Source organism: Entelurus aequoreus, linkage group LG18, assembly GCF_033978785.1.
Source record: "Entelurus aequoreus isolate RoL-2023_Sb linkage group LG18, RoL_Eaeq_v1.1, whole genome shotgun sequence".
Lineage (NCBI taxonomy): Eukaryota > Metazoa > Chordata > Actinopteri > Syngnathiformes > Syngnathidae > Entelurus > Entelurus aequoreus.
This window is the reverse complement of record NC_084748.1, coordinates 7,009,368-7,036,869: the sequence shown is the minus strand read 5'-3', so window position 1 is coordinate 7,036,869 and position 27,502 is coordinate 7,009,368. Positions and strand designations below refer to the sequence as shown.

Below are 27,502 nucleotides of genomic sequence, written 5' to 3'. Positions count from 1 at the left end.
ACAGCTGTTGCCATGGTGACACTCCAGGAACCTGAGAGGAAGGCCAGCATCACAGTTACCATGGCAACAATCAAAGCATCCAGGAAGTGAGCACTTACAGGCCTTCACTTGCAGCCTCACTGAGGAGTTGCTGCTGCCTCTGCTGCTGGAGGCCACACACATGTAGACCCCGCTGGCCTCAAGTCCAAGGTCAGTGAGGTTGAAGGTGGCAGATGTTGCTCTCCGCACATCTTCATCACCTATCTGGTCTTCACTCCTCTTCCACCAACTGTACTTAGCCTGCGGGTTAGCGTCGCTGCTACAAGTCAACCAGACCGAAGAGCCCTCGCTGACTTCACTGGAGGGGGCCCCTGAGATAACTGGACGCCTCGGAGCATCTGGTGAGGAACATGCATCACACCCTTAAGGCCCTGAAACCTGGTCTACAAGTGCACACCTTTTTCCAGCCGCTGCCTCCTGGACACCTCAACCAAAGCATCCATGGACTGTCATGTTCTGAAGCCATCCTCAGGAGACTAAGAGAAGGTCAGCAGAAAGTACTCATGGTCTTCTCACACCTTCTTGCTGCACTTCATTTTGGACTTGGACCTTAACCTGACACTCTGGTACATCCATCATGCGTACATGTTGGACTTAGGAGGTCCATGTTGGACTTAGATGTTCTAAGTCCAACATGGACCTCCTAATTGTGGGGCGGTATAGCTCGGTTGGTAGAGCGGCCGTGCCAGCAACTTGAGGGTTGCAGGTTCGATCCCCGCTTCCGCCATCCTAGTCACTGCCGTTGTGTCCTTGGGCAAGACACTTTACCCACCTGCTCCCAGTGCCACCCACACTGGTTTGAATGTAACTTAGATATTGGGTTTCACTATGTAAAGCGCTTTGAGTCACTTGAGAAAAAAGCGCTATATAAATGTAATTCACTTCACTAATTCACTTCACTAATTCCAACATGGCCCTCCTAAGTCCAACATGGACCTCCTAAGTCCAACATAGACTTCCTAAGTCCAACATAGACGTTCTAAGTCCAACATGGACCTCCTAATTCCAACATGGACCTCCTAAGTCCAACATGGACCTCCTAAATCCAACATGGACCCCCTAAGTCCAACATAGACTTCCTAAATCCAAAATAGACGTTCTAAGTCCAACAAGGACCTCCTAATTCCAACATGGACCTCCTAAGTCCAACATGGCCCTCCTAAATCCAATATGGACCTCCTAAGTCCAACATAGACCTCTTAAGTCCAACATGGACCTCCTAAATCCAACATGGACCTCCTAAGTCCAACATATCAATCAATCAATCAATCAATGTTTATTTATATAGCCCTAAATCACAAGTGTCTCAAAGGGCTGCACAAGCCACAACGACATCCTCGGTACAGAGCCCACACGGGCAAGGAAAAACTCACCCCAGTGGGACGTCAATGTGAATGACTATGAGAAACCTTGGAGAGGACCGCATATGTGGGTAACCCCCCCTCTAGGGGAGACCGAAAGCAATAGATGTCGAGTGGGTCTGACATAATATTGTGAAAGTCCAGTCCACAGCGGATCCAACACATCAGCGAAAGTCCAGTCCATAGTGGGGCTAGCAGGAACCATCCCGAGCGGAGACGGGTCAGCAGCGCAGAGATGTCCCCAACCGATGCACAGGCTAGCGGTCCACCCCGGGTCCCGACTCTGGACAACCAGCACTTCATCCGTGGCCACCCGACCTGTGCAACTCCCCCTCCGTAAGGGAGAGGGGAGCAGAGGAGAAAAGAAAAGAAAAGAAACGGCAGATCAACTGGTCTAAAAAGGGAGTCTATTTAAAGGCTAGAGTATACAAATGAGTTTTAAGATGAGACTTAAATGCTTCTACTGAGGTAGCATCTCTAACTTTTACTGGGAGGGCCTTCCAGAGTACTGGAGCCCGAATAGAAAACGCTCTATAGCCCGCAGACTTTTTTTGGGCTCTGGGAATCACTAATACGCCGGAGTTCTTTGAACGCAGATTTCTTGCCGGGACATATGGTACAATACAATCGTCAAGATAGGCAGGAGCTTGACCGTGTAGTATTTTATACGTAAGTAGTAAAACTTTAAAGTCACATCTTAGGTGCACAGGAAGCCAGTGCAGGTGAGCCAGTATAGGCGTAATATGATCAAACTTTCTTGTTTTTGTCAAAAGTCTAGCAGCCGCATTTTGTACCAACTGTAATCTTTTAATGCTAGACATAGGGAGACCCGAAAATAATATGTTACAGTAATCGAGACGAGATGTAACGAACGCATGGATAATGATCTCAGCATCGCTTGTGGACAAGATGGAACGAATTTTAGCGATATTATGGATATGAAAGAAGGCCGTTTTAGTAACACTCTTAATGTGTGACTCAAACGAGAGAGTTGGGTCGTAGATAATACCCAGATTCTTTACCGAGTTGCCTTGTGTAATTGTTTGGTTGTCAAATGTTAAGGTGGTATTATTACATAGATGTCGGTGTCTAGCAGGACCGATAATCAGCATTTCCGTTTTCTTAGCGTTGAGTTGCAAAAAGTTAGTGGACATCCATTGTTTAATTTCATTAAGACACGCCTCCAGCTGACTACAATCTGGCGTGTTGGTCAGCTTTAGGGGCATGTAGAGTTGAGTGTCATCAGCATAACAGTGAAAGCTAACACGTATGATGTCACCTAGCGGCAGCATGTATATACTAAAGAGTGCAGGGCCAAGAACCGAACCCTGGGGAACTCCGCACGTTACCTTAACATAGTCCGAGGTCACATTGTTATGGGAGACGCACTGCATCCTGTCAGTAAGATAAGAGTTAAACCAAGACAAGGCTAAATCTGACATACCAATACGTGTTTTGATACGCTCTAATAAAATATTATGATCAACAGTATAGAAAGCGGCACTAAGATCAAGAAGCAGCAACATAGATGACGCATCAGAATCCATCGTTAGCAGTAGATCATTAGTCATTTTTGCGAGGGCTGTCTCCGTAGAGTGATTTGCCCTGAAACCAGATTGAAAAGGTTCACAGAGATTGTTAGACGCTAAGTGTTCATTTAGCTGCTGTGCAACAATTTTTTCGAGGATTTTCGAGATAAACAGAAGGTGGGACTCCGGCCGGTAGTTTACCAAGAGATCAGGATCGAGGTTAGGTCTTTTGAGTAGAGGATGAATAACCGCTTTTTTGAATGCTAGGGGAACAGTGCCAGAGGAAAGTGATAAGTTTATAATATTTAACACTGATGGACCTAATAATACAAAAAGCTCCTTGATAAGTTTCCCAGGAATTGGGTCAAGTAAACATGTTGTTTGTTTTGTCCCATTTACACATTTTAACAATTCCTCCAATGTTATTTCATCAAAGAGGGAGAAACTATTTTGGAGGGCAGTGTCCGTCGTATATACAGTCATATTTGTGTTAATAGAACCCAGTTGTGGCTGGGATGCGTTGTCTTTCATCTCTTTTCTAATGAGTTCAATTTTCTTATTAAAGAAATTCTTAAAGTCATCTGCCGAGTGGGTGAAGCTACTGGGAGGAGTCCCTTGTTGGGTTAGCGATTCTACTGTACTAAACAAAAATTTAGGATCATTTTTGTTGAGGTGGATGAGATTTTAGTAATATTTAGCTTTAGCTGAGGTAAGCATGCGTTTATAAGTTATTAAACTATCACTCCATGCTTGATGGAAAACCTCAAGTTTAGTCGCGCGCCATTTGCGTTCCAGATTTCTACATGATCATTTATGGGCTTTAGTTTCTTCTGTAAACCATGGGGTGCGCCTTTTATGGGGCCCTTTTTAGCTTCAGCGGTGCTATACTATCAATGGTGGGCAGGCCGTCGTTAAAGTTGTTAGTGAGGTTATCAATCGAGCCCATATAATTTGGGAATGGTGCCATTACCGAAGGCAGTAGGCCAGCAAGAGTCGTCGTTGTGGCAGCATTAATGTTGCGGCTGCTACAGTAGTTATTATTATTATTATTAGTTTGTTGACAATGAGTCATAACTTCGAATTTTATAAGGTAATAATCGGACATTACTTTAGTGTATGGGAGTATCGTAACTTTAGAGGTGGTGACACCCCTGACAAGCACTAGATCTATCGTATTACCGTTGCGATGCGTGGGTTCATGTATTATTTGTGTAAGACCACAGCTATCAATTATAGTCTGGAGCGCCACGCACGGAGGGTCCGATGGGGTATTCATATGGATGTTAAAGTCTCCCATTATGATTATATTGTCGGCGTGCGTCACTAGATCAGCAACGAACTCTGAGAATTCACTGATAAAGTCCGAATAGGGCCCTGGGGGGCGGTAGATAACAGCCAGGTGGAGAGGCAGCGGTGTGACAAACCTCATAGTAAGCATCTCAAACGAGTTATATTTATTATTTGGGTTCGAGGTAAGGTTAAAGTTTTTGTTGTATATTAGTGCGACTCCCCCACCCCTTTTAATGGGACGGGCAATATGCGTTCCCGCATAGCCAGGAGGAGACGCCTCACCCAGCGCAAAAAAATCGTCTGGTTTGAGCCAGGTCTCGGCTAGACCAACGACGTCAAGATTGTTGTCTCTAATGACCTCATTAACTAATAACGTTTTGGAAGATAATGATCTTATGTTTAAAAAGCCCAAGCTAGAGAGGAGGTCCACCGTACACGCATCTTTCAGCCCAAAATGGCCCGATCTCTCCACATCCACAATCGTATGTCGGTCGTAAGTGATCACGGAGTGACCACGCTGTAAGCCAGCCATGAAATTGACTGAATTGACGGGTATTTTTTCCAAATCGGTCTACACTTCCAAGAGCGTCTGCAAGAAGCTGCCGCCATAAAGCGCCGCCATCTTGGACATAGACTTCCTAAGTCCAAAATAGACGTTCTAAGTCCAACAAGGACCTCCTAATTCCAACATGAACCTCCTAAGTCCAACATGGCCCTCCTAAATCCAACATGGACCTCCTAAATCCAACATGGACCTCCTAAGTCCAACATAGACTTCCTAAGTCCAACATAGATGTTCTAAGTCCAACAAGGACCTCCTAATTCCAACATGGACCTCCTAAATCCAACATGGCCCTCCTAAATCCAATATGGACCTCCTAAATCCAACATAGACATTCCTAAATCCAACATGGACCTCCTAATTCCAACATGGACCTCCTAAGTCCAACATGGACCTCCTAATTCCAACATGGACCTCCTAAGTCCAACATTAACCTCCTAATTCCAACATGGTCCTCCTAAGTCCAACATGGACCTCCTAAGTCCAACATGGACCTCCTAAATCCAACATAGACTTCCTAAATCCAACATTGACGTTCTAAATCCAACATGGACCTCCTAATTCCAACATGGCCCTCCTAAATCCAACATGGACCTCCTAAATCCAACATGGACCTCCTAAGTCCAACATGGACCTCCTAAGTCCAACATGGACCTCCTAAGTCCAACATAGACTTCCAAAATCCAAAATAGACGTTCTAAGTCCAACATGGATCTCCTAATTCTAACATAGACCTCCTAAATCCAACATGGACCTCCTTAGTCCAACATGGACCTCCTAAATCCAACATAGACTTCCTAAATCCAACATAGACGTTCTAAATCCAACATGGACCTCCTAATTCCAACATGGCCCTCCTAAATCCAACATGGACCTCCTAAATCCAACATGGACCTCCTAAATCCAACATAGACTTCCAAAATCCAACATAGACGTTCTAAGTCCAACATGGACTTCCTAATTCCAACATGGACCTCCTAAATCCAACATGGACCTCCTAAATCCAACATGGACCTTCTAAGTCCAACATAGACTTCCTAAATCCAACATAGACGTTCTAAGTCCAACATGGACCTCCTAATTCCAACATGGACCTCCTAAATCCAACATGGCCCTCCTAAATCCAACATGGACCTCCTAAATCCAACATGGACCTCCTAAGTCCAACATGGACCTCCTAAGTCCAACATAGACGTTCTAAGTCCAACATGGACCTCCTAATTCTAACATAGACCTCCTAAATCCAACATGGACCTCCTAAATCCAACATGGACCTTCTAAGTCCAACATAGACTTCCTAAATCCAACATAGACATTCTAAGTCCAACATGGACCTCCTAATTCCAACATGGACCTCCTTAGTCCAACATGGCCCTCCTAAGTCCAACATGGACCTCCTAATTCCAACATGGACCTCCTAAATCCAACATGGACCTCCTAAATCCAACATGGACCTCCTAAATCCAACATAGACGTTCTAAGTCCAACATAGATGTCCTATGTTGGACTTAGGGGGTCCATGATGGACTCAGGAGGTCCATGTTGGACTTAAGAGGTCCATGTTGGAAGTAGGAGGTCCATGTTGGATTTAGGAGGTCCATGTTGGATTTAGGACATCCATGTTGGATTTAGAAAGTCTATGTTGGATTTAGGAGGTCCATGTTGGATTTAGAACGTCTATGTTGGATTTAGGAGGTCCATGTTGGACTTAGAACGTCTATCTTGGATTTAGGAGGTCCATGTTGGACTTAGGAGGTCCATGTTGGACTTAAGAGGTCCATTTTGGACTTAGGAGGTCCATGTTGGACTTAGAATATCTATGTTGGATTTAGGAGGTCTATGTTGGACTTAGGAGGTCCATGTTGGATTTAGGAGATCCATGTTGGATTTAGGAGGTCCATGTTGGATTTAGGAGGTCCATGTTGGAATTAGGAGGTTCATGTTGGAATTAGGAGGTCCATGTTGGACTGAGGAGGTCCATGTTGGATTTAGGACATCCATGTGACTTAGAATGTGACTAGGGACGTCCATATTGGACTAAGATACCAAAAGCGGACGTTCATGTTGGACAGAGCACCCCCATGTTGGACTGAAGACATCCATGTTTAACTTGGGTTCTTAAACTGGACCTCTATATAGGACTGAGGACATCCACGTTGGACTTAGGGCGCCCATGTTGGACTGAGGACATCCATGTTGGACTCAGGCTGTCCATGTTGGACTGAGGACGTCCATGTTGGACTAAGATACCTAAAGTGGACCTCCATGTTGGACAGAGGACCTCCATGTTGGACTGAAGACATCCATGTTTAACTTGGGTTCTTAGACTGGACCACTATATAGGACTGAGGACATCCATGTTGGACTGAGGACGTCCATGTTGGACTAAGATACCTAAAGTGGACCTCCATGTTGGACAGAGGACCTCCATGTTGGACTGAAGACATCCATGTTTAACTTGGGTTCTTAGACTGGACCACTATATAGGACTGAGGACATCCATGTTGGACTGAGGACGTCCATGTTGGACTAAGATACCTAAAGTGGACCTCCATGTTGGACAGAGGACCTCCATGTTGGACTGAAGACATCCATGTTTAACTTGGGTTCTTAGACTGGACCACTATATAGGACTGAGGACATCCATGTTGGACTTAGGGCGCCCATGTTGGACTGAGGACGTCCTTGTTGGACTGAGGTCGTCCATGTTGGACTTAGAATGTCCATGTTGGACTTAGGGCACCCATGTTGGACTGAGGACGTTCTTGTTGGACTGAGGTCGTCCATGTTGGACTTAGAATGTCCATGTTGGACTTAGGATTTCCTTGTTGGACTTGGGACTTCCGTGCTGGACTAAGATACCTAAAGTGGACCTCCATGTTGGACTGAGGACGTCCATGTTTAACTTGGGTTCTTAAACTGGACCTCCATGTTGGACTGAGGACATCCATGTTGGACTAAAGACGTCCTTGTTGGACAAAGGTCGTCCATGTCGGTCTAGGAACATCCATGTAGGACTTAGGATGCCCATGAAGGACAAAGGACGGCTATGTTGGACTTAGGATGTCCATGTAGGATTCAGCACGCCCATGTTGGACTAAGGGCGCTCTTGTTGGACTGAGGACGTCCATTTTGGACTTAGAACTTCCATGTAGGACTTAGGATGCCCATGATGGACAAAGGAAGTCCATGTTGGACTTAGGATTCCCTTGTTGGACTTAGGACTTCCGTGTTGGACTAAGATACCTAAAGTGGACCTCCATGTTGGACAGAGGACGTTCTTGCTGGACTGAGGTCGTCCATGTTGGACTTAGACTGTCCATGTTGGACTTAGGATTTCCTTGTTGGACTTTGGACTTCCGTGCTGGACTAAGATACCTAAAGTGGACCTCCATGTTGGACTGAGGACATCCATGTTGGACTAAAGACGTCCTTGTTGGACAAAGGTCGTCCATGTCGGACTAGGAACGTCCATGTAGGACTTAGGATGCCCATGAAGGACAAAGGACGGCTATGTTGGACTTAGGATGTCCATGTAGGATTCAGCACGCCCATGTTGGACTAAGGGCGCTCTTGTTGGACTGAGGACGTCCATTTTGGACTTAGAACTTCCATGTAGGACTTAGGATGCCCATGATGGACAAAGGAAGTCCATGTTGGACTTAGGATTCCCTTGTTGGACTTAGGACTTCCGTGTTGGACTAAGATACCTAAAGTGGACCTCCATGTTGGACTGAACATCCAAGTTGGACTTAAATACCTAAACTTGACCTCTTTTATGGACTAAGGACATCCATGTTGGACTTGATTATTTGAAATGAGAATCCATGTTGGACAGGGGATGTCCATGTTGGACTTTGGTACCTAAAGTAGACCTCCATGTTGGATTGAGTCGATGTCGGTTGAGTACTGTACGTCCATGTCAGACCTTGGTACTTACATTGGACGTCTATGACGACTGTTGAAGAGTTGACACGTCCATGTTTATTCTCAGACATGCAGTGGAATGTTCCGGCATCTTCAGGACGGATGGAGGTGAAACTGTAATGTTTTTGGAGTGTTTGGGTTAGAGTTTGGCGGTCCTTGTACCAGGTGTAGCTGGGGGGCGGGTTAGCATCGCTGCTGCAGGTCAGATTCACCGACTGTCCCTCAACAATGACACCAGACGGACTGACGGACAAAGACAACGACCTGGGAGGATCTGAGGGACATTGTCCTCATCAGTGTCACCACATATCTCAAAGACGTGGTTGTACTCACATTGGACATCAATGAAGACGGGTTCTGATGTCTTCTTCCCCAGCTGGTTCTCCACAGTACACAAATACTTTGCTGAGTCTGAAGACTTGATGGACTTGAAGACCAGTTGTCGACCTTTACTGAGGACTTCCTCATCTGAAGACACATTCTTCTTCTTCTTGTACCAGCAGTAATCAACTGTTGCTGAGGAGTAGTTGAAGTTGTGGATGTTGCAGGTCAGTGTCAGTGGACGACCCTCCAATATGTCACCAGTATCACTCAGAGACACTGAGGGTCTTTTCAGAACATCTGGAGGAAGAACAAAAAGTTTTAAACAATCACCTTCTTCTTCTTTTCAGCACAGACAAAAACATGAGTCAGTACAGCAGCAGCAGACCTCCACCAAGGCCAAACACTCCTCAACACCTTTTGCTGCTCCCGACGTCTTCCACTCCAGCCCTGTAGGTGGCGCCAGTGCACATTACACTTGACAGTACACCACAGTCAGAGTGGTGTGTAGAGAGAGTATGGACAACAGGGTTTCAGACCATCTCCTAAATGATTGGTCAGAAGCCCTCACCTGACGACATGGCGCCATGTTTGCTACCAACTTTGAGCCGGAGCTCCGTGCATCCGACATCTATTTGTAAATTTTAGAGTTTTCCGACAAGTAAACATGTCCTGTGGTGCAGCATGGGCCCGCACCACGCGCAAAAACCGCGAGAAGCCTAGGCATCGCTTTCCCCGCAGACCAGAAAGGACAAAACTATTGGAAGTGAAGGCCAAGGGAGGCTGGGGAGCCAATAAGCAAGTGTCATCAAAAAACTCAATTAATAAATATTGCAGTAAAAAGCAGCATTAGTTCAGTTTTCAAGTAAAAACGAATAAAAGCATATTTTATTGTAAGTTTATGAGTTGGAGTATGTTTGGGACTATAATTAGACTTAATATTTAGCTGTATTTTGTCATTGAAACGACTCCGCACACGGCCAAAGTAGCAAACATGTATATATACATATACATGTACATTTGTATATATACATATATATATATATATATATATATATATATATATATATATATATATATATATATATATATATATATATATATATATATATATATATATATATATATATACATATATATATATATATATATATATATATATATATATATATATATATATATATATATATATATATATATATATATATATATATATATATATATATATATATACGTATGCATGTGTGTATATATACTGTATATATTAGACTTAGACTTCCTTTTTATTGTCATTCAATATGTGTGTATACATATGAATATATATATATATATATATATATATATATATATATATATATATATATATATATATATATATATATATATATATATATATATATATATATATATATATATATATATATATATCCATCCCATCCATCCATTTTCTACCGCTTATTCCCTTCGGGGTCGCGGGGAGCGCTGGAGCCTATCTCAGCTACAATCGGGCGGAAGGCGGGGTACACCCTGGACAAGTTGCCACCTCATCGCAGGGCCATATATATATATATATATATATATATATATATATATATATATATATATATATATACATGTATGTGTATTTATCTATACTATGTATAAATATGTACAGTATGTATGAATATATATGCTTTTTTTTTTTTAAAGTAATATTATTAAAAAATACATAAAAATGAATCCGCTAAAATGAAAAATCCAAATATAAAAAAATATGTATTTTAAAATATATATTTAAAGATATTTAAAAAATACAATCAAATAAAGAAGAAGATTTTTATTTGTGGCATTTATGTGTATTATTATAATTAATTACAAAAAATCATTAATTATTTCCAGATTTTTTAATTTATTTTTTACAGTTGTTTTTTTTTTCTTTTTCTAATAATGTCCTGCCTAGCTTCTCGGGCAAATCATATAGCAGATGTAGATGCCCATATCGGCTGTTCAGATTTACTTTACAAAAGAGAAGTGTAGGATACTTCTCTTGTTGCCTTATTTGTATTTTGACTTTATTAAATGTATTTATATTATCATTTGGTGCAGCCGGGCCGGAGCATGAGGGGATAGAAAGAGAGAGAAAGGAAGACAAAGGGGGGAATTGTGGGGACAAAAGGAGGGATTAGACAGAGAAACAAAAACAACAACAGCAAACACAACAACAACAACAACAACAACAGAGCAACATCAGCAAATACGACATGTACAAATATGATGGTAAAAGTAATAGCAAATAAGCAGTTAGCGAAAATAAAAAATAATACAGAAATGACAATGAGCATTATTACACTAAAAATGGAGCAATATGAATACCAATAGAAATAGTGCTATTGATAATAAACAATACCAATACTTTACCTTTATTATCAACAATACAATTGTTCAAATGCAACAATACATATACGTAATGATAACTTGAGATACGAAAGAATGCAGAAAAATGGAGGGGAAGAAAGAGAAGCAACCTACATTAACCTTGTAGATTGTTATAGTAACAATAGGTTAAGCTTTGTCAGTGTGCCATGTGTTATACCCAGTTTACCCTAGGGCAACAACGTTAATGCATGTTTGATGAAACGTGATTATGTGCATGAGTGTATGTGTGCATATGTACTTGTATATGTACAGTATGTGTATAAGTGTGCTTGTACAGTGAATGTATATGTACAGTATGTGTATATGTGTGTTTGTACAGTGAATGTATATGTATAGAATGTGTATATATGTGTTTTTACAGTGAATGTATATGTACAGTATGTGTATATGTGTGTTTGTACAGTGAATGTATATGTACAGTATGTGTATATGTGTGTTTGTACAGTGAATGTATATGTACAGTATGTGTATACAGTATGTTTGTATGATGAATGTGCGTGTGGATGTACGAACTTTGAGTGTGTAAATATGTACTGTATTTATTTGTATATGTATGTGGGAGCGTAGGTACCTATGTATGTCTGTATGTATGTGTGTGAGTATATGTGAATTTGCATGTACAATACATTTGACTCCCAGTGTGTGCGGGAGCCAGAGTACGGCCCCAGCCTCCCCGAGAGCCCATCCCACAAACAGTAGGTGCGGTGCCCAGGGAACCAGGAGCCACCGCCCCCACGCAGCCAAGCCGGACAGCGACAGGAACCCCAGAGCCTGGCCCACCGCGCCGCCCACAAGGGCCAGCAGCAGGCTGCAGACAGACGCACCCGGCAGAGGACAAGGCACGAGAAAAGCAGGGGGCAGCCAGACCCCAAGCCAGCGAGAGACCACACCCCACACGGACAGAAAAGCGGGACGCCCCGCCCGAGGGGCCCGGAGACTCCCCGCAACCGGACGGGAAGACCTCCCCCGCCCCACCGGCAACCGGGCCCCCACGAGCCCCCCCCCCACCCCACCCCCGGAGAGCGCGGCGAGGCCAGCCCACGGCCACCCCACCCAAGCCGGCCGCCACAGGACCACCCAGCATGGGGCCACGGGAACCACCCACCCCACCCGCAGGGACCCCAACAATGGAGATGGAACAACCAGCAACCGCTGGTTTACAGTTGTTTAATACATATATATATATATATATATATATATATATATATATATATATATATATATATATATATATATATATATATATATATATATATATATATATATATATATATATATATATATATATATATATTCATTCTTCCCCCCCCCCATATCTCCATAGGAAATGCAACCAAAAATGAAAAAGAAAAATAAATAAAAAATTGAAAGAAAACAATGTATGTATTTCTTCTGTGGATCATGTGACATCCTTCCACTAGGTTTAATGAAAAATTGTATGGCAAAACGGACTATCTAAAGAACTATCTGACTAACTAACTAAATAATAAACTAACTAACTAACCTTCCGTTGGATAAACAATAAATGTAACAAATAGGCAAATAACGTTTAGTCAGGTATGAATATTTCTTTATAATAAGTGTTTTATAGTCAATACAGAGTAGTGATCCAATGAAAGGTTCATGTCTCATAATCTTTAAAGTGTAGTTTTTCTGCTTGATTTTGCCTCAATGCCTTCCTGCCGCCTCTCCCTGTCCGTCACAGTGCCCTATGAAGTCTACCTAGCAACAAGTGTGACGTAAGCAGGAATAATAACTAATGTGTTGTTTGTGTTGTTTACTACTTTGTAGTTGGAAGAGAAACAAGAAAGATTTGTGTTGTTTTCCTACTGAAGTGCTTTGTAGCGCACCATGTTTTTCTGGAAGAAAGAAGCACTCACACAGGAGAGGAGAGATGCTGATATGTTGATGTTGTTGTGCAGCACAGGTGATGTAGTCTCCAGGTGACAAGGTGACTTCTACTTTGGTTTCATGCTTTATATCCTCTCCATTCTGCTGCCACACAAAAGACAAAGGAGCTTCTGGAAGGCAGCTTGTGTGACACAACATTTGTGCAACAAGGTGAGAATCTTCAACTGTGACTGACATCACCTGCACCTGCACAGCTGGAGGCCAGAGGAGCAAACATGAAACATGTCATATTAATATTCATTTTAGATGCAAGTCACACAACATACACACATGACTGCTTCATCTGGAACACCACTGTCCAAAGTCCAGTTTGCAGCCCACAGCTTGCTTTTGATTGGCTGCTGACTTATTTCTAAATAAAATTACACCTGACCCGCATTCAAACACTAGAAAAGATTAGTGACTTGGCAGAAAATTCAAAGATAATGTAATATACAGTATTGTACATAATATAGATATTTTATTGTCTAATCTAATGTATTGATTGATTGATTGATTGAGACTTTTATTAGTAGGTTGCACAGTGAAGTACATATTCCGTACAATTGACCACTAAATGGTAACACCCGAATAAGTTTTTCAACTTGTTTAAGTCGGGGTCCACTTAAATTGATTCATGATACAGATATATACTATCATATATACTATCATCATAATACAGTCATCACACAAGATAATCACAATGAATTATTTACATTATTTACAATCAGGGGTGTGGAGGGGGGGGGGGGGTAGGATATGGACATCAAGTAGTAGAGAGAGAGAGAGAGAGAGAGAGAGAGAGAGAGAGAGAGAGAGAGAGAGAGATCAGAAGGCATAAGAAAAAGAATCTGCATTTGATTGTTTACATTTGATGATTAGCAATCCGGGGAGGGTGTTAGTTTAGGGTTGTAGCTGCCTGGAGGTGAACTTTTATTGCGGTTTTGAAGGAGGATAGAGATGCCCTTTCTTTTATACCTGTTGTGAGCGCATTCCACATTGATGTGGCATAGAAAGAGAATGAGTTAAGACCTTTGTTAGTTCGGAATTTGGGTTTAACGTGGTTAGTGGAGCACCCCCTGGTGTTGTGGTTATGGCGGTCATTTACGTTAAGGAAGTAGTTTGACATGTACTTCGGTATCAGGGAGGTGTAGCGGATTTTATAGACTAGGCTCAGTGCAAGTTGTTTAACTCTGTCCTCCACCCTGAGCCAGCCCACTTTAGAGAAGTGGGTAGGAGTGAGGTGGGATCTGGGGTGGAGGTCTAGAAGTAACCTGACTAGCGTGTTCTGAGATGTTTGGAGTTTAGATTTGAGGGTTTTGGAGGTGCTAGGGTACCAGGAGGTGCATGCGTAATCGAAAAAGGGTTGAACGAGAGTTCCCGCCAGAATCCTCATGGTGCTTTTGTTGACCAGAGAGGAGATTCTGTAGAGAAATCTCGTTCTTTGGTTAACCTTTTTGATTACTTTGGTTGCCATTTCATCACATTCATTGTACAAAAGCAGTGAAGTTGTCACGTTGTGTAAATGGTAAATAAAAACAGAATACAATGATTTGCAAATCCTTTTCAACTTATATTCAATTGAATAGACTGCAAAGACAAGATATTTAAAGTTCAAACTGGAAAACTTTGTTATTTTTTGCAAATAGTGGCTCATTTGGAATTTGATGTCTGCAACATGTTTCAAAAAACCTGGCACAAGTGGCAAAAAAGACTGAGAAAGTTGAGGAATGCTCGTCAAACACTTATTTGGAACATCCCACAGGTGAACGGGCTAATTGGGAACAGGTGGGGGCCATGATTGGGTATAAAAGCAGCTTCCGTGAAATGCTCAGTCGTTCACAAACAAGGACGGGGCGAGGGTCACCACTTTGTCAACAAATGCCTGAGCAAATTGTCCAACAGTTTAAGAACAGCATTTCTCAACCAGCTATTGCAAGGAATTTAGGGATTTCATCAAAAGGTTCATAGAATCTGGAGAAATCACTGCACGTAAGCGATGATATTACGGACCTTCGATCCCTCAGGCGGTACCGCATCAAAAAGCGACATCAGTGTGTAAAGGATATCACCACATGGGTTTTAGAAATACACTTCAGAAACCCACTGTCAGTAACTACAGTTGGTCGCTACATCTGTAAGTGCAAGTTAAAAGTCTACTATGCAAAGCGAAAGCCATTTATCAACAACACCCAGAGACGCTGCTGGCTTTGCTGGGCCCGAGCTCATCTAAGATGGACTGATGCAAAGTGGAAAAGTGTTCTGTGGTCTGACGAGTCCACATTTCGATTTTTTGGGGGAAACTGTGGGCGTTGTGTCCTCTGGAACAAAGAGGAAAAGAACCATCCGGATTGTTCTAGGCGAAAGTTGAAAAGCCATTATCTGTGATGGTATGGGGGTGTATTAGTGCCCAAAGCATGGGTAACTTACACATCTGTGAAGGCACCATTAATGCTGAAAGGTACATACAGGTTTTGGAGCAACATATGTTGCCATCCAAGCAACGTTATCATGGACGCCCCTGCTTATTTCAGCAAGACAATGCCAAGCCACATTCTGCACATGTTAAAACAGCGTGGCTTCGTAGTAAAAGAGTGCGGGTACTAGACTGGCCTGCCTGTAGTCCAGACCTGTCTCTCATTGAAAATGTGTGGCGCATTACGAAGCCTAAAATAGCACAACGGAGAACAACTTAAGCTGTACATCAAGCAAGAATGGGAAAGAATTCCTCCTGAAAAGCTCAGTTCCCAAACGTTTACTGAGTGTTGTTAAAAGGAAAGGCCATGTAACACAGTGGTGAAAATACCCCTGTGACAACTTTTTTGCAACGTGTTGCTGCCATTAAATTCTAATTTAATGATTATTTGCACCAACAAAAAACATTTTTCTCAGTGTGAACATGAAATATCTTGTCTTTGAAATGTATTCAATTGAATATAAGTTGACAAGCATTTGCAAATCATTGTATTCTGTTTTTATTTACCATTTACACAACGTGACAACTTCACTGCTTTTGGGTTTTGTAATATAGTTGTATTATTGGGCATGTTTGGTCAGGTGTGTTCATACCTGTTACTGTCAAGGTGATTCCAGGTAAAATACTGCTCCATTCAAAACCATAAGAAGTGGTGAATTTGAAGCGGTACTCAGCAGAATCACTCTGCCTCACATCTTTTATTCTCAGTGTGCTTTTTCCAGAAGTCTCTGAAGGTAATTCATACCGAGGGTCTTCAGTCATGGAGGGGTTCCCCGAGTGACTAGAATCTGTACGGAACCAGAAATGTGTCAGGGTATTTCTATAGCTCGTGTATTCACATTCAATGTCCACTGATGATCCTTGGATGGCACAGATGTGTCTCTTGTCGTAAACCACCTTGTTACATGACCAGTACGCACCTGAAAGACAGAAGAAGCATTGAGGTGAGTCAGCACAAAGTTACATGTGACGTGCAGCAGAAGACTGAAGAGTCCACTCACACTCTGGAGGAGACACAGCTTGCTCGTGTCCTCTTACAGCACAGGAGTAACTGTCTGTGGAGTCATACCATACTGTGTACACTTGGGACTTTGCATTTTGGATTTCCTCTCCATTCTTATACCAGACGTATGAAGAAGGAGACCAAGGACTGCAAGTGTTGCTGACACACTTCAGATCAAACCAATTCGAGTACTTTGGCACTTTTTGTACTTTCAGATCTGGAAGGAAAGGAACACTTCAATCATTTCAAAACAAAAGTCTTCATGTCCACTTCCACCAAAGGCAGTACAGTTTGGATCAGTTTTTGTCCTCATAAGTTGTGAAGAGTACCAAAATAACTTGTCGCGGTGCCAAGTACATTTGTAGGGCAGCCAAAGGGGCGGAGCTAGACACAGTGCAGTGTGCCGATTGGAGGACAGCGAATGGTCACTTCCGGAATGTGAGGACGCCCCAAGATGTCCTCCATTGTAGTTCTGCGTTGGCGCCACGCTATGATGTCACTGCGGCTGGGCCCCGCCTACTCAGAGTCGGCGCCAGCAAGGCTTAAATCACGATCAGAAATTGACAAAAGTTCATTTCATTTGAATGTACTTTTCCTAAATATACAAAAGTGTTTTTAATTGATTGAGTGAAACTTTTATTAGTAGATTGCACAGTACAGTACATATTCTGTACAATTGACCACTAAATGGTAACACCCGAATACGTTTTTCAACTTGTTTAAGTCCACGTTAATCCATCCATGGTTAAGACTGGTGTTAGAATAATTGTTTCTAAGATATCACAAAAACTTTGCGTTACATTGAGTGCCCGGTGAGAAGCAAAAGCTGTCTTTGAACCTACCAAGAAGAAGGCTTGTAAAACTCCACCGTGTAGGGGGGGAAGCAACATGAAGGTGTTCTCTTTTCTTTTATGTATTGTAATCAACAGAAAGATATTGTTTTAACCCAAGGACTACAAAGCGGTGAGAAGGCAGGATCTGCCCAAGTTCCGACCTCTTTTTGAACCTCCCTTTTCGACTGTTTTACGAACCTCTGTTTGAACTCACGACCTTTTCTTTTGAACTGTTGTAATCAAAGGCCATGGCTGTTTACGACCTGGTCCCTTAGAAGCAGCTTGTTGTCATGTGGTCAGAGAAAGTCCAAATAAAGGGGGAGGCGTACAATCTTTCGCCAGAGCGTAATGACACTGTACAAGGGTACAGATGTCCAAGCGTCTCTCCTCAAATTGAGCCAAATTGAATTCTGTTTAATTCTTTGCTTCTTGTCTTGTTTAATAGATGTCATCAGTGTTTGAACCTGACAACTGGTTCCCATACCGGGAGTCGAACCCGGGCCGCCTGGGTGAAAACCAGGAATCCTAACCGCTAGTGTTTATCACACTCTGTCATATATGCTATTAGGCTCGTGTTGCTGTTTTGACGTCGGAGCAGATTTCGCCAGCGCTGTATGAAATCCGCCTGAGGCCTTCTGGATCGACGACGTGGCGGTCTGTGCAGCGTCTGTGATTGGGGGAAAATAGTTGATAGACAGTCGCGATAGCCAATCAGAACCGCTGAACGTGAACTTTGACGTCCTCTGTGGTTGGATACTCACTCGCGACTCACAGGTGTGCATCCAATCACAAGTTGTGAGAGCAGGAAGTGCCGCACCAGAGCCATACCCTAGCAGGGAAATATGGTATCTACTCGCTTTTTAGACCCACAAGGAAGGAGAGAAAAAGGTTGACGATGTTTGCGGATATATTTGCAAGGCCATTTTAAAGAAGGATATTCCAAGAAAAGCTGGATCTCGTGAGACGAGGTCCAGCTCATCGTAGGGTTTGTCCGCCACGTCCAGTCTGGCTTACCACTTCCGATGCGCGCTGGAAATTGTGAGTTCAAATATTTGATTTCTTTGTACAAAACTCAAAAGCAGTGAAGTTGTCACATTGTGTAAATGGTAAATAAAAACAGAATACAATGATTTGTCAACCTATATTCAATTAAATAGCCTGCAAAGACACGATACTTAACGTTTGTTGTTATTTTTTGCACATAGTAGCTCATTCGGAATTTGATGCCTGCAACATGTTTCAAAAAAGCTGGCACAAGTGGCAAAAAAGACTGAGAAAGTTGAGGAATGCGCATCAAACACTTATTTGGAACATCCCGCAGGGGAACAGGCTAATTGGGAAAAGGTGGGTGCCATGATTGGGTATAAAAGCAGCTTCCATGAAATGCTCAGTCATTCACTAAAAAGGACAGGGCGAGGGTCACCACTTTGTCAACAAATGCGTGAGCAAATTGTCCAAACAGTTTAAGGACAACATTTCTCAACCAGCTATTGCAAGGAATTTAAGGATTTCACCATCTACGGTCCGTAATATCATCAAAAGGTTCGGAGAATCTGGAGAAATCACTGCACGTAAGCGATGATATTACGGACCTTCGATCCCTGATCAGTGTTTAAAGGATATCACCACATGGGCTCAGGAACACTTCAGAAAACCACTGTCAGTAACTACAGTTGGTCGCTACATCTGTAAGTGCAAGTTAAAACTCTACTATGCAAAGCGAAAGCCATTTATCAACAACACCCAGAGACGGCGCCGGCTTCGCTGGGCCCCGAGCTCGTCTAAGATGGACTGATGCAAAGTGGAAAAGTGTTCTCTGGTCTGACGAGTCCACATTTCAAACTATTTTTGGAAACTGTGGACGTTGTGTCGTCCGGAACAAAGAGGAAAAGAACCATCCGGATTGTTCTAGGCGCAAAGTGTAAAAGCCAGCATGTGTGATGGTATGGGGGTGTATTAGTGCCCAAGGCATGAGTAACTTACACATCTGTGAAGGCACCATTAATGCTGAAAGGTACATACAGGTTTTGGAGCAACATATGTTGCCATCCAAGCAACGTTACCATGGACGCCCCTGCTTATTTCAGCAAGACAATGCCAAGCCACGTGTTACATCAACGTGGCTTCGTAGTAAAAGACTGGACTGCCTGTAGTCCAGACCTGTCTCCCATTGAAAATGTGTGGCGCATTATGAAGCCTAAAATAGCACAAGGGAGACCCCCGGACTGTTGAACAACTTAAGCTGTACATCAAGCAAGAATGGGAAAGAATTCCACCTGAGAAGCTTCACAAATGTGTCTCCTCAGTTCCCAAACCTTTACTGAGTGTTGTTAAAAGGAAAGGCCATGTAACACAGTGGTGAACATGCCCCTGTGACAACTATTTTGCAATGTGTTGCTACCATTAAATTCTAAGTTAATGATTATTTGCACAAAAAAAAATGAAGTTTCTCAGTGTGAACATGAACTATCTTGTCTTTGCAGTCTATTTAATTGAATATAAGTTGAAAAGGATTTGCAAATCATTGTATTCTGTTTTTATTTACCATTTACACAACGTGACAACTTCACTGCTTTTGAGTTTTTGTACGTTCACGTTTGATATGTTTTAATAACTATTTTACTCTTGACAGTTCCACATAGAGATATGTTTTAATTGATGATGTGGGTTTATTGATAAGTTATGGTATTTTGAGAGGTATTTATTGAAGTCGGACTAAGTAGGACATCACGTGAAATGCATGCCCCGCCTACTCACAGCAGACAATCAGCACTTCGACTTCCTGACCTCAAACTGGACTGAGCTTGGTGGAAATGTGTTTTATGTAAAAGCAGTACCAATGACGGTCACTTTGACACCAGGCGTGACGCTGTACCCTCCTCCGGAATGGTCAGTTGTGAATCTAAACTTGTACTCGTCACTCCGTCTCACGTCTGTGATGGTCAGACTGCAGATGTTGCCATGACACTCAGACTGTATCCTACCAAAGTACTGAGGGTCCAGTCTCAGATCTTCCTTTGGATCTTTGGTGAACCAAAATGTTTTCTTGACTTTGATCTCACGCCCGCCTTCTGTGGGCGGGAACTTAAAGGAGCACTGAAGCGTCACAGTGGATCCTTTAATTGCACAGATCTCCTCCTCAGTGTAGGTCCCCCCCCACTCAGCACTGAGCAGCCCTGAAACACACAACATCATCAATGACATCATAAAATGATATCTTAAAGATGGGTCGACTCATCGGATTATGGAGTGTAAACACATGCAGTTGTTCTAATCGACCACAGGCCTTTAAATTCAAATTGTCATATTTTAGGCACGTGCTAACTGACTATAAAGATGACTACTTCATCCAGGAATATTTATCAATACGACAACCGTGCTGCTTGTCGGGCTGTCACAAAAATAATAACTCTATTAAAAGCAAGAACATGCAAAGTGCTGACAAAAGACAAAGTCTCAGTTTGTATGTGAACAGAGGACAGAGACAGTAACAACAAAGAAAACCAAAACTACAAAACTTTTGGCAAAAATGAAAGTTAAAGTACCAATGATTGTCACACACACATTAGGTGTGGTGAAATGTGTCCTCTGCATTTGACCCATCCCCTTCTTCACGCCCTGGGAGGTGAGGGGAGCAGTGAGCAGCAGCAGTGGCCGCGCTCGGGAATCATTTTTGGTGATTTAACCCCCAATTCCTACCCTTGATGCTGAGTGCCAAGCAGGGAGGTAATGGGTCTCATTTTTATAGTCTTTGGTAGAGATGTCCGATTATGGCTATTTTGCCGATATCCGATATTCCGATATTGTCCAACTCTTAATTACAGATTCCGATATCAACCGATACCGATACACACAATCATGTAATTAACACATTATTATGCCTAATTTTGTTGAATGCATTAAACAATGTAACAATGTTTTCCAAAATAAATCAACTCAAGTTATGGAAAAAAAATGCCAACATGGCACTGCCATATTTATTATTGAAGTCACAAAGTGCTTTTTTTTTTTAACATGCCTCAAAACAGCAGCTTGGAATTTGGGACATGCTCTCCCCGAGAGAGCATGAGGAGGTTGAAGTGGGCGGGGGTTTTTTGTGTAGATTGTAGCGTCCCGGAAGAGTTAGTGCTGCAAGGGGTTCCGGGTATTTGTTCTGTTGTGTTTATGTTGTGTTACGGTGTGGATGTTCTCCCGAAATGCGTTTGCCATTCTTGTTTGGTGTGGGTTCACAGTGTGGCGCATATTTGTAACAGTGTTAAAGTTGTTTATACGGCCACCCTCGGTGTGACCTGTATGGCTGTTGACCAAGTATGCATGGCATTCACTTATTTGTGTATAAAAGCCGCATATATTATGTGACTGGGCCGGCACGCTGTTTGTATGGAGGAAAAGCGGACGTGGCGGCAGGTTGTAGAGGACGCCAAAGGCAGTGCCTTTTAGCCACGCCCCCAATATTGTTGTCCGGGTGGAAATCGGGAGAAATTCGGGAGAATGGTTGCCCCGGGAGATTTTCGGGAGGGGCACTGAAATTCGGGAGTCTCCCGGGAAAAACGGGAGGGTTGGCAAGTATGGGGCGGACACTCAGTGGCCTAGTGCAGTGGTCCCCAACCACCGGGCCGATTGGTACCGGGCCACACAAGAAACAAAAAAAAAAAAGTTGTTTTTTGTTGTTGTTTTTTTTAAATTAAATCAACATAAAAAACACAATATATACATTATCTATCAATATAGATCAATATAGTCTGCAGGGATACAGTCCGTAAGCACACATGATTGTATTTCTTTATGAAAAAAAAAATGAAAAAAAGAAATAAAAACTTTTTTTTTTTTTTTTAAATATGAACGCGGAGGGTAAAAAAACAAAAAACACCTACAATCTGAAATATCTGATACATCACTAAGCTTTAGAACTTTCTTGTAAAAATCATTTCAGGCTGGCCTCTCTGGAAACACTCTGTGGAAACGCTCCCCACCCACACTGCTTGGTGCCTCGTCTGACCTGCTGTGGCGTAGATTACCATGGTAACTAGTAGGGTTGTACGGCAGGGGTGTCCAAAGTGCGGCCCGGGGGCCATTTGCGGCCCGCAGCTAATTGTTTACCGGCCCGCCACACATTCTGGAAATACTATTGTAAAAATAAAAAAGAACATTAAAAAAAGTGCAGTGAGGTGAAATCTAACGAGAAAAAGTTGCAATGTTGACACAAAAGCTGCCATGCAGGCTGTTTTTTTTTTCTTTTGTCTTTCTTTATTTTTCTTTTTTTGCCATTGCTCAAAAAAAAAAAATAATGACAAAAAATCCATGTTATAATGAATTATTTTCAGGGCTCCAATTACTTCAAATATGTTATAGTTTTATGTGGTAAATATTGCATATATTGTGTAGTTGCCATACACATCAAAGTTTTCTTTGACAAATGCGCATAAAACAAACAAAATAATAGCTCCAGCATAAAATGGACAGATATATCTGAAGTTGATCTCGTAACTTAAGTGTTGAAAGTAAAAGAAAAACCTAATAAAAATGTATCACTTTATGAGTGGGGCACCTTTTGGATCCCAAATATATTTAGTGGTATTTTATTTATCTTTTCACTGTGATTACTCAAAAATATGAAATAATTAAAATCAATGGTGTCCTGCATTATTAATCTTTTAGGGCTCTAATGACTAAATACTGCATATTTCAGTTTTACTATTAAAAAAAACAAAGTTGTTTTTGACAGAAAAGCCATAAAACATTTTTATTTTATTTTGTATTACTTCATATCAACTTGAAGTTGATATAGAGATTTACTGTAAGCGTTAAATAATTTTAAAAAATTATAATCTGACTTATTTTTAACATTTTAATGACTCAGACCCTTTATGGTCCCCGGGACCCCTAAAGGTAAAATAAATAAAAAATCCATATATTTTGTTGTGGTTTGAAAATGAAAAATATCAAAATGGCCCCCACATGCTTTAATTTGACCGTGTGCGGCCCTCAGTAGAAAAAGTTTGGACACCCCTGTTGTATTGTATTAGTATAGTACCGCGATACTAATGAAGCATATTCGGTACCATACCGCCTCTGAAAAGTACCGGTCTGCCACACCCTAAGATTTTTTGTTAAAATAAAGCCAATAATGCAACTTTTTCCGGTTCCCTTTATTTAGAAAAGCATCGAAAAGTACCGAAAAGTATCAAAATAATTTTGGTATCAGGACAACACTAGCCACAAAAATATTATACAAAAGCGCAGATTCCAACCATTGAAATACTTTGTATTAGGGATGTCCGATAATGCCTTTTTGCCGATACCCGATATTCTGATATTGTCCAACTCTTTAATTACTGATACCGATATCAACCGATACCGATATCAACCGATACTGATGTATACAGTCGTGGAATTAACACATTATTATGCCTAATTTGGACAACCAGGAATGGTGAAGATAAAGCTTTTTTTTTTAAATAATAAAATAAAATAAGATAAATACATTTAAAAAAAATTATTGAATAAAAAAGAAAGTAAAACCATATAAAAACAGTTACATAAAAAACTAGTAATGAATAAAAATGAGTCAAATTAACTGTTAAAGGTTAGTACTATTAGTGGACCAGCAGCATCCACAATCATGTGTGCTTACGGACTGTATCCCTTGCAGACTGTATTGATATATATTGATATATAATGTAGGAACCAGAATATTAATAACAGAAAGAAACAACCCTTTTGTGTGAATGAGTGTGAATGGGGGAGGGAGGTTTTTTGGGTTGGTGCACTAATTGTAAGTGTATCTTGTGTTTTTTATGTTAATTTAATAAAAAGAAATAAAAATAAAAACGATACCGATACAAAAAAAAACGATACCGATAATTTCCAATATTACATTTTAAAGCATTTATCGGACATCTCTACTTTGTATAGTTCAAGACTTACGGTCATTAGAAAACATGACTGCACATCATAATGGCAGCTACACTTTCCATCTTAAAGATGTAAAAAATTATTTGGGAATGTCCGGCGGGCCAGATTGAAAAGCTTAACAGGCCGCATGCGGCCCCCGGGCCTTAATTTGCCCAGGTCTGGGTTAGAGTGTCCGCCCTGAGATGGGTAGGTTGTGAGTTCAAACCCCGGCCGAGTCATACCAAAGACTATAAAAATGGGAGCCATTACCTCCCTGCTTGGCACTCAGCATCAAGGGTTGGAATTGGGGGTTAAATGGTATTTTGAGAGGTAATCATTGAAGGCCTAGGTGGGAAACGCACGGCCCGCCACTGTTGTAAACAAATGTAAATATAAAATATCTATCCACTGCGATGGACTTGCCATAACAATCGTGAAAAAGGTCACTGAAGGGATTTCAAAACCACCAACTTTCATTTGTAACTTATTACTACGATCCGCTACATTTCCGGATCAAATGAAAGTAGCTAAAGTGGTCCTGCCTTGTAGAACTTGGGGGAAAATGACAAATGACATACCAATTTCTTTACTTCCTCAATTTTCTAAAACTCTAGAGAAGTTCTTCAACAATAAATGAGACACATTTTTGGACTAACATAAATTGCTCACAGGCAGTCAAATATGGAGTCAGGGCAAACAATTCAACACCAATTAAAGCAATTAAAGAAACAACTAATGTAATTGATCAAAAATAAACATGTAGCTGGAGTATCTGTGGACCCTAAAAAAGCATTTGATACCTCAAGAGTCAGAACTCGGGCCAAAATGATATATACCACAGGTGTCACTTCATTTTATTTGACCCTCCAAACCCTGGAAATAATATGTGTCAATAAAGTAATGTAACTTTTTTTTTAGTAAATGTAAGAAATATATGTACTCCATGTAATCGCAAATTATGTTAACTTAAATATTGCCTAATTATGAAAAAATATATTATCAATCATTCAAACCATTTTTTAAATAGAAATAAATGCTAATAGTAATGATTTCAAAGCAAGTTATCCATCGAATTGTGCAATGTAAAAGTAGCAATAGATTTCATGGTAAAATTGTGACATTTACTGTGGTTTTTACAGCATTTTTCTCTAAATTAAAAAAAACATTACATTTTTAATGTAATAAACTGTGGTGCCGTTTTGGCATTTACAGTAATACACGGAAAAATCTACAGTTGTTGATTTGCGGTAAAAACAAACAAACTGGCAGCTCAGGTGCCAACATTTTACTGTAAAATTGCAGTTTTTTTATTTACAGTTAAAAAACAAATGTAAATTTTACTCTAACATTCTGGCGGCTGAGATGCCTTTTTTTAAACCATAAAAAAGCAGTACTGTTTTTCCATTTACAGTAATATACACTACATTTTGAGGTGAATTTTTTGCATTTTACCTTTTTTTTTCCAACTTTTTTTTTTTTTTTTTAATCTACTAATAAAATATGTTAAAACATTGTGTAATAATAGTATTCACTGTTAGAATCGGCCCTCTGGGGCCAAACATAACTGCGACGTGGCCCTCAGTGAAAACGACTTTGGCACCTTTCCTCTATGGTTTTGTATATGTATATATGTATATATGTATATATACACTGTTGGCTGCTTAACAATTGATTGCAATCACTGAGAAGATGTTGGCTATCTCAGGAAGTGTGTCAGCACAATTCTCAACTTGCACATGAAAAAGTCCACTTCAGAGCAGACGCAACATGAATTAGCTTGAAAGTTTGTCACTTTATAGTTCCTGTCCTTCATGAATTGTGTTAATAATGAATGTTTCACGGCAAATTGCACATTTAGCTGACATTACTGGTAAAAAAATTAATAAATGCATGCAGAGAGTCTATGTAGGAAAGCAATATTTTATCAATCAGAGTCAGGACTTTAACCAAATAAAGAAGTAAATGTTTAGTACCTGGCATGCAGAGAAGGAGGACCACAAACCCGGTCTTCAGACTCATATTGGAGTAAGTGAAAAGGTAGAAATGTGAGCGTCTACAGGTCGCAAAGAGGAGGTGATCATGACATTCAAAGAAATCGAGAGGAAGAAGTGACCGTCTTCCTCTTTGCCTTATTGACATGCATGAATAAACCCACCTTCATGAAATGCACTTTTTCTGTGGTTTTTCTTTGCAGGTTCCTCTAATAACTTCAGCACACTTTTAAAAACATGTCTTCAAAGCAAGCAATAGAGTGCTTTAAATGTCACTTAGGAACACCAACACATGTTTCTAATTTAACTTCATTCAAGGTAGATGTTTGAAAAAAAAAAATATATATATATATATATATATATATATATATATATATATATATATATATATATATATATATATATATATATATATATATATATATATATATATATATATTAATCACACTTAACTTATGAAGTAGAGCTCTTTGAAGGGAGCCGTTCAAAAGACTGACTCTTTACTGCAGTTATTTTTTATTATTACTATTATCAATGAAGCAATGACTGGTAGCCGTTGTCAGACAAGACGTGGATCTGAAGAATTTTTGCACAAATATCACTCAATGGGTTGGAATTAATCTGAAACATTGGTAATCATTTTATTTTTGTGAAGATTGTTGAAGGTGTTGACAGTGAAATCAATATTTATCATTTTCTCTCACCTAAAAAAAATACTATTATTACACCATGTTTTAATGCATTTTATTAGTAGATTTTTTTTTTTTTTACTAAAATGTTTTTAAAAAATATGGTAATTTGCAATAATTTCACCTCAAAATGTAAAATGTAGTATACAGTATATTACTGTAAATGGAAAAACAGTACTGCAGTTTTTATGGTAAAAAAAAAAAAAAAAAAAAAGGCAGCTCAGTTGCCAGAATTTTACTGTAAAATTTACATTTGTTTTTTTTTACTGTAAATTAAAAAAA

At 40.8% G+C, this 27,502-nt stretch overlaps 1 protein-coding gene across 2 annotated transcripts in view; it reads right to left on the bottom strand.

The window, feature by feature from the left end:
- LOC133633755 (B-cell receptor CD22-like) overlaps positions 1 to 26,741 on the bottom strand; it is a 32,880-nt gene extending 6,139 nt beyond the window's left edge. The window contains exons 1-9 of one of the 2 annotated variants that reach the window (XM_062026413.1): positions 26,514 to 26,741; positions 20,484 to 20,822; positions 16,812 to 17,030; positions 16,404 to 16,730; positions 13,325 to 13,549; positions 9,042 to 9,329; positions 8,722 to 8,982; positions 99 to 377; positions 1 to 31 (exon numbers count right to left, since the gene is read on the bottom strand). The exon at positions 1 to 31 is cut by the window's left edge and continues 66 nt beyond it. In XM_062026413.1, the coding sequence (XP_061882397.1) occupies positions 1 to 31; positions 99 to 377; positions 8,722 to 8,982; positions 9,042 to 9,329; positions 13,325 to 13,549; positions 16,404 to 16,730; positions 16,812 to 17,030; positions 20,484 to 20,822; positions 26,514 to 26,679 (2,135 nt within the window). In that variant the 5' untranslated portion in view covers positions 26,680 to 26,741. The remainder of the gene's footprint in view (positions 32 to 98; positions 378 to 8,721; positions 8,983 to 9,041; positions 9,330 to 13,324; positions 13,550 to 16,403; positions 16,731 to 16,811; positions 17,031 to 20,483; positions 20,823 to 26,513) is intronic. The other variant, XM_062026414.1, reaches the window with a different exon arrangement.
- Positions 26,742 to 27,502: the final 761 nt, after the last annotated feature.